Source organism: Bombus pyrosoma, linkage group LG3 (genome assembly GCF_014825855.1).
Source record: "Bombus pyrosoma isolate SC7728 linkage group LG3, ASM1482585v1, whole genome shotgun sequence".
In the NCBI taxonomy this organism is placed as follows: Eukaryota; Metazoa; Arthropoda; class Insecta; order Hymenoptera; family Apidae; genus Bombus; species Bombus pyrosoma.
The window spans coordinates 14534481-14547703 of NC_057772.1; the positions used below are offsets into that span (position 1 = coordinate 14534481).

Genomic DNA, 13223 nt, shown 5'->3' on the forward strand with positions numbered 1-13223 from the left:
GAGTCTATTCCAATTCTCAAACGTTCTCAAAATCCACCCATTCTTCTTACAAAGAATTTATTTTTAAATATCATTTTTTGAATAAGCTGACTAAGAATAACAAAGAAACTGATCTTCCGATTCGAAACATCGGTTGTGAACTTGCGGTGTTTTGGAATTCGCGGTTTCGATTTTTTGAGAAGATAGTCGTGGGTCGGTAGCGAGAGGCTGCTGATCGCATGGTAGTTGCACAGCCTCTGTATCACGCGTTCCGTACAATTATAAGCGCGTACAGTGCGTGCGAGCGAATAAGTTCGAGATACACGCGTTTGAATCGGCTGGAAACCCGGTGAATGCTTTTTCCAAGGGCTCGACAGCTCGTACGGTGGATGCATTTGTGCAAGTCGCCCGGCCAGAGGCACGATAATGCGAATATAATGACGACGTTGCCACGGGTAAACTGTTTGCTGGCTCGGTTCCGATCGTTTTCTGCGTGGCCGCGTATACGTGCGCGGAGTTCAACGTTTCCGGATACGCGGACCCTTTCTTCCTTTTGCGCGACAGATGGAGCAACCATTTCCTCGCTGTGTTCGGATTTTCAGATCGTTCTACACATTCATTGTGTTGCTTCTTCTCTTTAGATGCACTTTTTACTATGGCGCATTAATCATTGGATCATTCGTGACCGTGGTTCGATTACTTTGAACAAGTTTCCTTTAAATTCCGTGTTCTTGCATAGCTAAATTACGGTTAGCTGGTTATTTTATCGTATTTTAGAATTAACATATTGTTTCTCTGTCCTTCAATTCTCATATTGTGCGATAGGACATGGATCGAAGGAACGATTAGCGGAAAATTTGGAAAAAAGTCACTGGTAAGGAAGATTAGAAAAAAATAATATAATAAACCCTGTGTGTGCGTGTGTGCGTGTGCGAGTAGAGGAAATTACTGCAACAGAAATGTATACCTTACAAAACTTGTGAAGCCATTAATATCATCGATAAAATTACTCGGTAATTATGCAAGAAAACATTTATACAAATTTCTCGCCTGCCGAGCAACCAAAGGAATGGAAAACATTTCCGAGTAAGCGAGCTCTCATTAAGAGAGTATCCATCATACGCCTAACAGTACTGGTATTTTTCAACTGATACATTTTCTCGAGGAAAAACGAGCTGATCGTTCCGGCGATCTCGTTTCCCGGCCCGCGTGTAGAGTTAACTCGTGTTCGTGTACCTGTTCATCTATTATTACGACGTCTAATACCAATCAATTAGCTTGCGTTTCCCATGCGTTTGACGCGTTAATTGGAACTCGCTTCGGTTAACCACCACCCGCCCGACAATGGTCAATATATTTGTACCTCTTCATTGCTTTTATCCAAATACAATCTCGCTTTTTCTTTGTAAGATTATGGTATTTCCACTTACCGCTTATCCTTTGAACTTGCTTTTGTCCACTGCCGCGTATAGTGGAAAGAACAAATAATAAGAAAAGTAAAACTACGTAAGATTACGTTTAATAAATTTGTTCGTCTAAATCGCTTAAATTAGCCTCGTTCGTTGCGATAGCGCAACAGAAGTTGGATGTGAATCATGCCTCAGCCCGGTCATCTTTCATCGTCCATTTTTCATCTGAACGGTCTACAGAGGAATTTGCGATTGGCAATACGGCTGTACATTTTATCTCTTATTATCGAGTTTCTAGATTTTTAAGTCGAGTGGAATCGCGAACTTGGCAATTATTCAAATGATATCCGGCCTCTGTTTGTTTTATTGCGATTAGAAAGGTAACATATGGGTTACGTCGTTTGCGTAACTTGCTCGATTTATTACCTTTTCGTTTTGCACGTGCATTGGATCGTCATCAATTTTGCAATTGCGTTAATTTATTAAATCAGTCGACCTGTTACTCGAAATTGCGTTAAGATAATATTTCCTTTGCAATTTCCTTTTTTCTCTAGTTAATTCGCATTGTTCAATCGAGTAAAAGTCGATTCCAAGGATTTCCTCAACATCTTCTTCACCTATACTTGAACAGTAATATTAGATTGTCCGAAAAGTTTCTTTCGTTTTATAAGGAAATAATAGACGCGCAATGTTTTTTGTTTTATATTAGTTTATTGAATTATGCACGAACGTAATAATAGAAATATAACGAAATAGATCATACCTAATTCAATAAAATAATATAAAACAGAAATTGTTGTTCACCTATTATCATCTTATGAAACAAAAGAAACTTTTCCGACAACCTAATATCACCTACGTCATATATCATCGAATGGAAATTCTGCGAAATATCGCGATCTATCAACGAGCTACGTGAATCGTCGAAAAGTGTCTCGAATATCCATAAAGCTTAGCGCGCAAGATCGTTCGCACGAGAACTCGTGGAAATCGTTCGACGTTTCGTTTGATAATTATATCAGATTGTTCTGGTGGATGAAGACAAGTCGAGTCGTATCGAAGAGGAAGCGAAGGAAAACGCAAATAAAACATTGCAAATGCGGGAAACACAGGCTGACGTAACTCGCGCATGAATAACGCGTATCTCTCGGGGCTAGTTCGCTCCTTGGTCAGGAATGCTGCTCGCGAACCGAGTAATTACGAGGAAGTAATCACCGGCGTGGCGCGATTAACCGGCCGGCGCAGGTGAATCGGGGGAAAGTGGGAATCGCGTGCCGCTCAAAAATTCAAACTTTCTCCCGAGAATCGAATATGACAATCCGGTTGTCATTCCTAAGAATTATTATAGTATGATAGATTACAATGTGTTGTTGGTAACGAGAGTCAAGCTATATGTACGTAGATTGGAAAAAGAGTGTTTGCTTTCTAAAATCCGGTAATTTTATAATACGTGTGAATTTTGAGTATGACATTTCATCTTATGGGAGTACGTTGATCTTGTTGCAGACGATGAGGCTGACTAAACGTATAGACGAGGTCAGGTTGCTCGAGTCACGTAAGAGCGCCCGACTGGCTGATCAGGATACAGATTTCGCTAGACTCGCCGATATGGCTGGTGATCGTAAGCGGGCGTCTTCCCACTCCATCGATGTACCACATGTGATTGGGTAAGTCTCTAATTGGTCCCATTTATTCACTTCATTTATATCAATTTCATATCGCACGAACCGTCATTCGGATAATGGTAATTCACAGAAAAGATGTCTTATAATCTTCTTAATATTTTGACAGTTCATTTTCTCTCTCACGAAACCTTTGCACTTCTATCTTTCTGTTCCTTTCATCTTCGCAACGATCCTTTCGGCAGCCAACTAACTCGAAACCAATATCTGTAGATCTCCTATCGCTCTCAAGAATTCGCAATTCCCATTCCCAAAATCCAATGGATCATCGCTAGCTACACCCTTCCGTTAGAACATTAATCGTCAAATCGTAAGTATAATTCAACTCTTGCAATCCATCGACCTTAATTCAATTAAATCTTATCGAACGAGATACGACATAAGATTCGTTTGCTTTGCTTTAATTTTACTTTGCTTTGACACGGTTCAAGCATCATTGATATTTTTGGAAGTAAAAGTACAAAGTGATCCACGATCATTAAGGAGTTTCGAAAAATTTGCTTTTAAAGCGAAGAAGCCAAAATTGTGAAAATCGTGAAGACGATATACGTCTATTGTCGTAACCAAACGCGAAATTCTCCCTTCGAAAAATTCTGGATGTTCGTTCGGACCCTTCCACGCTAGATTAGCGTGGGTTCGTGTGAGCCTGCGTGCACGCACACGTAAACACATACCACACCCATACATACGTATATACAGGGTGAGTCGTGCAAAGAGCAACGGTTAGACATTTTTGGTGGTATCGAAGTTAAAGTTTGGTGGCAAACGAAGTTAAAGTTCTTTAAGAGAAAAACTTTTTAAGGTAAAGAAGATTTCAAGATCGCTGTTCTAAAAAATTCATCTCGAAAATACATAGCGACAACCATATTAGAAACCGCGTGAATGTGTATGGAAATGAATTCAATGAAATATTCAAAATCATTCAAGAATACAGGTGAGAAAGAAACAATCAAAAAGTACATGTATATAATTCACGTGTTCTTCGTATATTTTTGATTATGCTAATATTTAAAAGAAATTGTAGTCGTTCAATTACGTTTAGAATATATTAGGTCGTTCGACAAGTTTTATAAGGAAGTAGTAGATGCACAACATTTTTTGTTTTATATTATTTTATTGAATTATGTTTGATCCACTTTATTCTATTACTACAAAATGGATCATACATAAATCCATGAAATAATATAAAATAAAAGAATGTTGTGCATCTATTATTTCACTTATGAAACGAAAGAAACTTTTGGGACAACTTAATACATTACGCTTATGCATATTTAAGACTGTACAAAAAGGTTCGCGAAAGAATCAGCGACTTTAAAATCTTCCGAATGTTTTCACATAGCCTAGAAATATCAGGCTTCGTAAAACACCTCAGTTTTACTAACAAACAATTTTTTATATCGTGCATTCATATTGTTGAGAATAAACTTTAAATAAAGATCAATCGCCTAATAGGTTTCAACCTCGTCTAATAACACTTTCCGGCGTTTTTAATATTCTCTGAAAGATTCTATCGTCGTGCTTTGCGTGCCTCACCCTGTATACAAGCGTGCACGTCCCCATATTCGATCTGTGTGTGCGTGTTCCGCCTAAAAATCGAAGGTATCTCTCCGGCTAGTTCGAAAAAGGCTGCGCGCACCCACACGTTGCACCAGGGGAGCGTTAAAAGGCGTCTGGTTGCCAATCGTTAGACCGTGAACGCACCCTCGCCGGACACCTGTCCCTTGCCTTTCCACCGCACGCAGTCGTTCAAGTGCTTTCGTCTCTCACCCCCGTGAAACGTCCCGGAATCCGATCCAACCGTCGCGATTTGGCCAGAGGGGAACGCGTTTCGTGGGATCGACGAGCGCGGAATTTCTACGGAGGCGGGCGAGAGCTTTGACCTTTACGGCGGGGATTTTGTCTAGCAGGGTATGTTGTCCTGTTTTTAGGTTCGTTCGTTCGATGATTTCGAGAACTCGAGCAACTCGTCAGTTGTAAGATTTTCCTGTTCAATGATTTCGAGAAGTTATGCGGTCGATGACTCGGCGGATCGAAGGATGATTTTAAAAATTCGAGCGTTTCAGAGGTTTGGTCTTAACACGGAGTTGACATTGGTGAAAATTTTGTTTCTGTCAAATAGACGTTTTTTAAATAAAGATTTTTAGGGACTGATGTTAACCAGCCAGATATCTTTGGACATTTCCATGGTTCGATTAAATTTTTTAAATCTATATAGAAATCTGCTTAGGAATCTTAAAGAGAGACTTCAGATTATTTCGTGGTAAACAAATAGCAAGCGTGACAAATTCTTGAAAATGTTACTTTCCTTCATGTTCTTTGCCAAGCGGTAAATCAATGAGTATTTATACCAAGCTAATGAAAACTTTATTTCTGGCTGTTGTTATAGGTCACCGATGAACCTAGACCTAAGTTTTTATGTCCCCCATAAAGGTGGAAATAAAATAAATATATGACTTCATGAAGGAAAGCTACCGAAAACAATATACGATAACATAAAGCAAATTCTTTTTAACAATGTTTTCCGACCCTTAAGAGACTCAAGGCTATTAAACCGTGTATCCTTGCAGGTGTCTCGCGCCGTATACGAAGGTAGCCGAAACTGTACTTAGTTAGTTACTTAGTTAGAAGTGTAGCGGTAGATTTTATGATTTAGGACCGAGAACTGTGAAATAACAAGTCGCGTTGTAGCGTTACAAAACCGTAATTTCATTTTTATGGCGTGGTACGACCGCAATGAGACAACTTAGTTCGTTGAAACCTCTTTGACTGCACTTCGTAGGGGGATATATCTGTCCGGCAAGACTTTTAAAAGCTGAATAATGAACGTTGAATTGTTTCCTTGCCCGTGGAACTTCACGACGCGATGCATGCTCGAAGGTAAGAAGAGTTTGTCTGCAACACAAGGGGTTGAATATTAATGCACTCGTGGGTCCTTTAGATAAGCTCTCTTTTCCCGATAAAAAATAGGCTGAACGATGGAAAAAAAGTTGAAACGGATGCTTGAAAAGAATTATACTTACATATCGTTGCGGCGGCTGTCTTCCCTCATGGTAATTTATTTGCGATATTCTATTTTATAATAAAGAACGATGCATGTACGTGTGCTCGGTACAATGTTACGGAAACGTCTCATGGTCCTCTTGTATTTGATCGATATCCCGGAAATGGTTGACTGATTGAGTTCCTGCCGTGATGCACGTAGGCTTTGACGTTCCACATTCCACACTATGCCCGGTTATACATAGATGTTATTAGTACAGTTAATGTCGACTTCTATCGAGATTGAAACATGACTACGCACCTTCGTTTCATTTTCGCCTTCGAACAACTTTCATCATAATAATTTACACGCGGTATATTTCGATAACATGATATTAACAACAACGGTACGGTACATCACCTTCGAATCATAAATCCAAGCCAATACTCGTACACCTATCGCGCTTTCAAATGACAACAGCAGCCCGAGTTTGAACTGTCTGTCACAGCGCAGGTCATTATCGCATCAAATCCCATTAACATCCTTGTAAGAATCCATCAACCGTATCCAATCAAAAAAGTAGGAAGAGACGTATTCCCTCGAAAGCTAGCCTCTCGTCGAGAAGTTTCAAAACTCGCATCTTTCCACCCACCCGTGTCTAGAGATCTCTCATCTTTTTCGGCCGCACAGTTTCTCCTTCTCGCTCTGTTTGTCTGTCTGCCTGTCTGTCTGTCTGTCTGTCTCTTTCCTTCTCTCTCTCTCTCTCTCTCTCTCTCTCTCTTCACCGCCATAATCGTCTCCCTTCAGCGAGAAGGGTAGAACGGCAGTTTCACGATGCCAACGACCTCGGTGTCGACTTTTCCTTTTTTTACCTTTTTTTCTTCCCCCCATTGGACGAAGTCGTGCACGACCGAGGCCTCGAACATCCTCCTCACAAAGGACGACTTCGACCAGAGGAGGGATACCGAGAAGGGAAGAGGGGTGAAGGTGCAACGTCCGGTAGCTGAGGGCGAAGCCACGCAGGTAGACGGCCTGCGTCGGTGTTTTCGGCCGAGGTTGTCGCACCTGGCCCTGGCACGACCTGCCCCACGTGAAAGGAGAGGTCACACACACCACGGCCTCTCTCGCGAGAGAAATCGAATGCCTTTCCAGTCTCGATGGTGTATCGATGACGAAAGCGCACGCGGGGCCCCTCGGCTACCGGCTTTAACGAGACCTTGCGTCGCGGCCAAGGATCTCGCGCGAAATTCATCACCGGTGACTGGCCTCTCGAGGCTGAACAAACCGGGCTCCTTCGAGCTGATTCTCGTTGCTTTTGTTTTGCTGCTCGCTGTTCGACGTGCGCACAAGACATTGGGCCTGACGCATCAACATAGCGATGGTGTTTCTAGTCGATCTAGCCTTTTTGCTTAATTCTTTAAACACGGCTGTCGTCGATAGACGACGAACCAACAACTTCGCCAAGCTAACTGTCATCGTTTTATAGATTGTGATATTGTATTCAAGTTTGGAGAGAACGATTTATGAGAATGTACATGTACTTAATGGGTCAAAGGGATAACTACTAGCCGATGTTACGAGGTTATGAGGTTATTAGGTTATTAGGTCTTCGATTTAGGTGGAATTTTCCATGCTCTCCCGACATATTCTATCTTGGGTCAAATACTCGATATTTTCCTCCAGTGCTAGCGTTTCTTGATATTTCTTTACAAACGAGAATGATTTTGAAAAGTCCATCGTCGTAATCGCAATTATAAGCTTCGAAACGGATTAATTCCTGTTAATCGTTTCTTTCATCGAGAAAGTGTAGTGGAATGCAACAAAAATATTCCGTGACTGAATTGAAATTCCCCGTAGACCGACCTACCCTTCTCCGTTCACAATAGCGTCATCCTCGAAAATTCCTTTCACTCGAACTATTCCTGACAAGAAGCAACTTTATGATGCATGGCTTCTCATCGATAAAATTTTCGGATTACAACGAGGATTGCTCATGGAAGACGAATAACCCGACTCATCCGAAGCTTCTTCTTCTTCTTCTTCTTCTTCTTTCACCGTCTAGCCTCGTTTCGTAGAACGAACGATGGCCCTGTTTGGCCTTTCACACGCAATCATGCACGCGAGGGCATTCTGCTACTCTGTAGCGCAATTGCAACTGCAACTCGACGTTCGTAAATTGAGCAAGATCGTGCTTTTCTCTCGTAACGAAATTGCAAGCGATTCTCTTCCAATGGCAACTACTTATTATGCTTTCTTTGGTCACGTGGTTTGCAGATGATCGTTGGAGCTTTAATTTTAGTTTCGCGTAGTTTAGGTTTCTTTTTCGCATTTTATCTTCTAATTGACGAATAGAAGTTTTAGAAGTTTTTGTTAAGGGAAACGTCGAAACGGAGGAATCATAGTGGCACGTACGAATAGATCGTGATTTTTCTGTAAATGTCGAGTTTCGATCGAATTTCGCGGAATTTTCTATCGCCGCAGTTGAAATTTTATTTCTAGTTCGCTTTTACATTTGTTTAGCCCACACAGGCGATTTTTAATTTCCTGTTCTGACAGCACGATGTAGGAGGGGGAATAACAATGTGACAGGGATAAATTGTGATTTTTATGATGAAAATGGAGATGTTGATCTTTTCGATGGAACGTTCTGTGTTCGGCTGTTCATATTTTTTTAAAAGCTAATATTCTTTCGTTACTTTCCTTTCTTAAAGTAACGTTAGTAGCGAAGGAGAATAGTAAGCAACGAACGCCGAAAGGAATATTGGTAAACCAACACGAGAAAAAGAATTAAAAAATTAGCGGGAATAAATAAAAAATTGTATGGCAGTTGATTAAGGCACAGATACAATTTACAAATACCGCTCGAAGCTCCGTTTTAATTATACTCGAGGATAAATGGTAGCTGCTTTTTTCACTGTGAAGCCATCATTAACGCGTTCAGGCTTATTAAAAACGTAATACAGATACTCGATCTTTTTTCACGATGGATCGTTCTGTATTCGCGGCGATTATCATCGTCTTCGGCGTGCAATGAGATTCAATTATTCCACGGCTATCGATTGCCCGGCTTTTAATTCATGAACTTCACGAGCTCGCGCTCGGAAGGCAATCCGTTCGCACCGATTCTCGTTCAACGGCCACGTTTCGCCCGCAATCGCGGTCTTTAGCGTAAACGAGATTAAATTATTCGACGCTTATGCACGTTGTCTGCTTCCTAGTGAACGCTCGCCAATGAATATTTCACTAACCGGATTTTATGGTTTCCTGATTGCCCGCCACAGCGTTCTCCTTTTTAGCTAAGTTATTTCGCCGTTGAAAGTGTTTCAAGTCAACTTTTGGGCAATTTACTCTATTCGTATGGAGTATCTCGTGTACAAGTAATCGAAACGATTTAATACGATGACATTTCTATACAACGGAAACAAGTGATCTTACCAAGTACGTAAACTAGTTCGCTACGTTTGTAATCCTTAACTAGTACGATTCTTTAATGTCATACCGACGACAGTATGGAAAAGTGTTCACCCGCGTCGCGATTGTAATTGCCTTCTTGAACGAATGAATGGAAATAGTAGTATTAGTGGTGATAAATAATAATGGGTGGGTTAGCATATTGGAATGTTCGAAGCAATGGATGCTCCGACCAGCTGATCATCTAATTATACCGAACGGTGTATCTATTTTCTTTGCACCCACGTAGCAGAATTTATAGCTTCTGACAATAAAAGCGAATGAAATCGCCGCCAACCTTTTAAGTCTCGATGTTTCTTCTTATCCTGACGACGTTCCTTATTACCAAAAGTATTTATTTTGTTAAACACGCGAATGATACGTAGTAAGAGACTATTCCATCGTTTAGTAACTTAATCTTTCGAGAGATTCAACGAACAGGGCGTATTAGAGTCGTTCGATTCACCTCGACAACCCCATTGTATAGCAGAAACCTCGAAATTCTCCAACATTCCCTAAAAATTCTCCCATTCTTTTTCGCCTTACACACGTGCTTCTCGATGACTCGTGGATTTTCCATCGAACGTGATTCAAACTTGAGAATAGCAAAGAGGGTGTGTTAGAGTTTGGTAGTAGAAAGACACGGGCGTAACGACTGAAAGTTTCTGCTGCGGCAACGGGTGCAGTGAGTCAGTAGGTTAGCTTACGTAATTTCGGGCGGCAATCTCTGCGGGCGGGGAGGTGGCCGGCTTTACAGAATTAGGTCGATCAATACCGCGTCGCTATATGGGTCAGGTGCACTACCACGTTCTGTACTCGTATGTGCTAGCCTTACCGGTACCTAGCGACCCCTCCCATCCCCCAGGACTACTGCATGTCCCATTTCGATCGGCCCATTTCCAATTCCCTTCGAGTTCGCGGTCCGTTGTCCCTTTGATCTGTTCGTTGGTCGCGCGTTAACGCGTTAATTGAGTTCAATCAGCGTCGATCTCGATCCGTCTTCTACTCACAGTCAAACTGGGTGGTCTCTGGATCGGTCATTCTGTGCCTCCGTTCAGAGATTATTATCGTCGAGGAGCGTATTATACGCGCAGAAAGGGGTCGAAGTATTCATTGGACTTTTCTTATACGTTTGTCAGGTCGATTTAATTCTTTTGCCTATGACTTTCGCGTTATTTCGCGATTATCGTATTTTGCGATTATTATACAGCGAGTCGATCGTATTACTCTGGTCGTATGTTTAAATAATATATTTGGGATCATATACGAAGTTTTATCGTAATAAATGATATTGTTACATTTTTTTGTTTACAAGTATGTGTTTGGTTATGAGACTAATCTTTTGCGTCCATAGTTGGACAAAATACCCAAGAAGTAAGAGTTCTCGCAGGTTCTACGATAGCACTGGAATAGACTCGACTCGTCTTTGCGATTGCAAGATTCATTATCGAGTCACTTTCCGCTAATGAATGCTATTTCGTGTTGTTCGTAAAGACAAGACCACGCTGTGAAGCCACGCTAATTGAAAATAAATGAGTTTCGGCTGTAGGACTGGTCTAAGAATATTATAGGAGAAGGTTCCACGCTGTAAACATACTGAATTGCTTGTTAACACCAATATATTCTGGTCCACACGATGGCAGAAAATTTCTTCGCGGGCACTCTAGTTGATGTTCTTTTAATAAATTCGTTATCTTTACTCGAAATACATTTAACATATGATTGAAACGTGGTTTAATAACGCTGCAAAATTTCAGGTTGATTACGTTCGATAGTTTCGTTGAAAACCCGTTTTTTTTAACTGCTTCTCTTTGGTGGGATCACGTTGCTTTAGCCTCTTAATTAGCTTTTATTATTTCGATTTGTCTCGTTTGGAAGAAGCGTCTGTATCTATGTCACGTCCTCTGGGAACCGTACGCCACGTGCTAAGACTCGATGTTATTTCTATCGTGCGACCACCAAACGAATTAGGAAGGTTCTTTCTCTATTGCAAACGTTCTAAGCTACAAGAAATAGAGTACTCACATATTTATTCAAGGTACAGGTATAAAATTTGGATATAGATTGCTTGAAACACACATTTGAAAATTTATCCTAGAAAACAATCAATTCATGTTACTACAGAATACCATAAGAACCGTTTGTCTCGTCAATTACAACTTTGCGGACGAAAATGTAGCAAATTTCATTTGAAATTTCAGTTGCATTTCGATTTGTCAACTTGATAATCTTGATTACCCAAGTATCTAATTTGTACGTTATTGTAGATAAAGAAAAGTTCTCGACTCTTCAAAGATCTTGACGTAAAATTTACTTTGCCTTTCCACTGTTCTCCGGGACCATCGTTCGAGTTTCTGAGGTTCACTGACCTAGAACAACGCGATGTTCATTGGACTTCCGAAGGAAGTTACTAAAGCTTGAACAGGACCAAGCTAGCAGAAGCTAGAACGAAGTTAGAGTACGAAACTACGATCCTAGCGTGTAACGTGTGTAACTTAGGTATATGCAAGACAAAAGACAAAGAGCACACGAGCGAGCAGCCAAGGTCTCGAACGACAAAATATGCCAACAGGCGTGATCTTGACCTATAGAGCAACGAACAACTGGCAGATGCCATTTTTGTCTCGCGAAAGCTTCTTCTCTTCGCGATTTACATGCGAGCTCCGAATATCTCCTCTTTTCTCACGATCCTTCGTTTTCTTTTTTTGATGACAAAACGCAGTAGTAGTAGTTTTCAACGCATTCCTCGTGTGTTCAGACAGCGCTAACGACGAACGAAATGACGCAATCAGCGAGGCATTTCGACTCTATTCACTGTTTGCAAATTAGAACTAGGATCGCGTGTACACTATGTAAACACACGTGATTTGCGGAATCTGCGTGTATCGAGTAGTATTTAGAAATTTTTCCTATATTTGTTTTCCGAGTGGGTAAAGTTGGTTCGATAATATAAGTGGAATTTCCGAAGTTAATTTATTTAGACTGTCGGAACGTTGCAGCAATTTTCGGGTTCCGAGTATCTTTACTCTTTGGCAAAGTCGTTTATTTTCATCTATTCTCCTTTTTCCTTCCCTCCTTTGTCGTCAGCTTCATTCTGGAAATTAGCAGTCGCCGTTATATCCACTCTCATCCAATCCTAATCCAAGAATCGCTGTAATTCTGTATGAAAAATCGTCCCAACGAAATAGTCATGAAAATCCTGCTGTGAATTGTCTCGCTGAAGCATCTATTTAGCAAAGCGTTACGGCACAGCCGAATCGGTTGCGCGACCTTCGCTCGCCCGCCAAGGCTCCGATTGTGCAAGGGTTGCGAGCGAGACGTCGATGGCTCGTCTAAAGTTGATACCACACGGATCGCGAGGGTAACTGTGCCTGCTCGATGAGGTGAGCGAGACGGAGAGGCGTTCGGGGCGGCCGATGGTACACGAGGGTGGTTAAGGTGGCCTAACAAATAGTAGGTCGTGCCAGGCTGGGGCCGCGGATCTAGGCCGATCGATAGAGCTACGTACCTAGCGGTGCGGAGTCGCGTCGAATAAATGGGTCAGGTACACGGAGCCACGCGTCGTTTTCATCCTTCCTGTTTTCCCCGTTCTCTCGAAAATCCTCTCTTGCTGCACCCTTAGAATGCGCTCGAGTCTCGCGAGTCCCCTCTGCCCCTTTTCTCGCGCACTACGAGCTTTCCTCCTTTGTTGGCCGACGTGGGTCTGCACGTGCCAGCGCA

At 41.6% G+C, this 13223-nt stretch overlaps 1 protein-coding gene across 1 annotated transcript in view; it reads left to right on the forward strand.

The window, feature by feature from the left end:
- Positions 1-13223, forward strand: part of LOC122565911 (zinc finger protein 395) — a 94271-nt gene that overhangs the window by 33147 nt on the left and 47901 nt on the right. The window contains exon 2 of the mRNA XM_043722429.1: positions 2895-3055. Coding sequence (XP_043578364.1) covers positions 2895-3055 — 161 coding nt within the window. The remainder of the gene's footprint in view (positions 1-2894; positions 3056-13223) is intronic.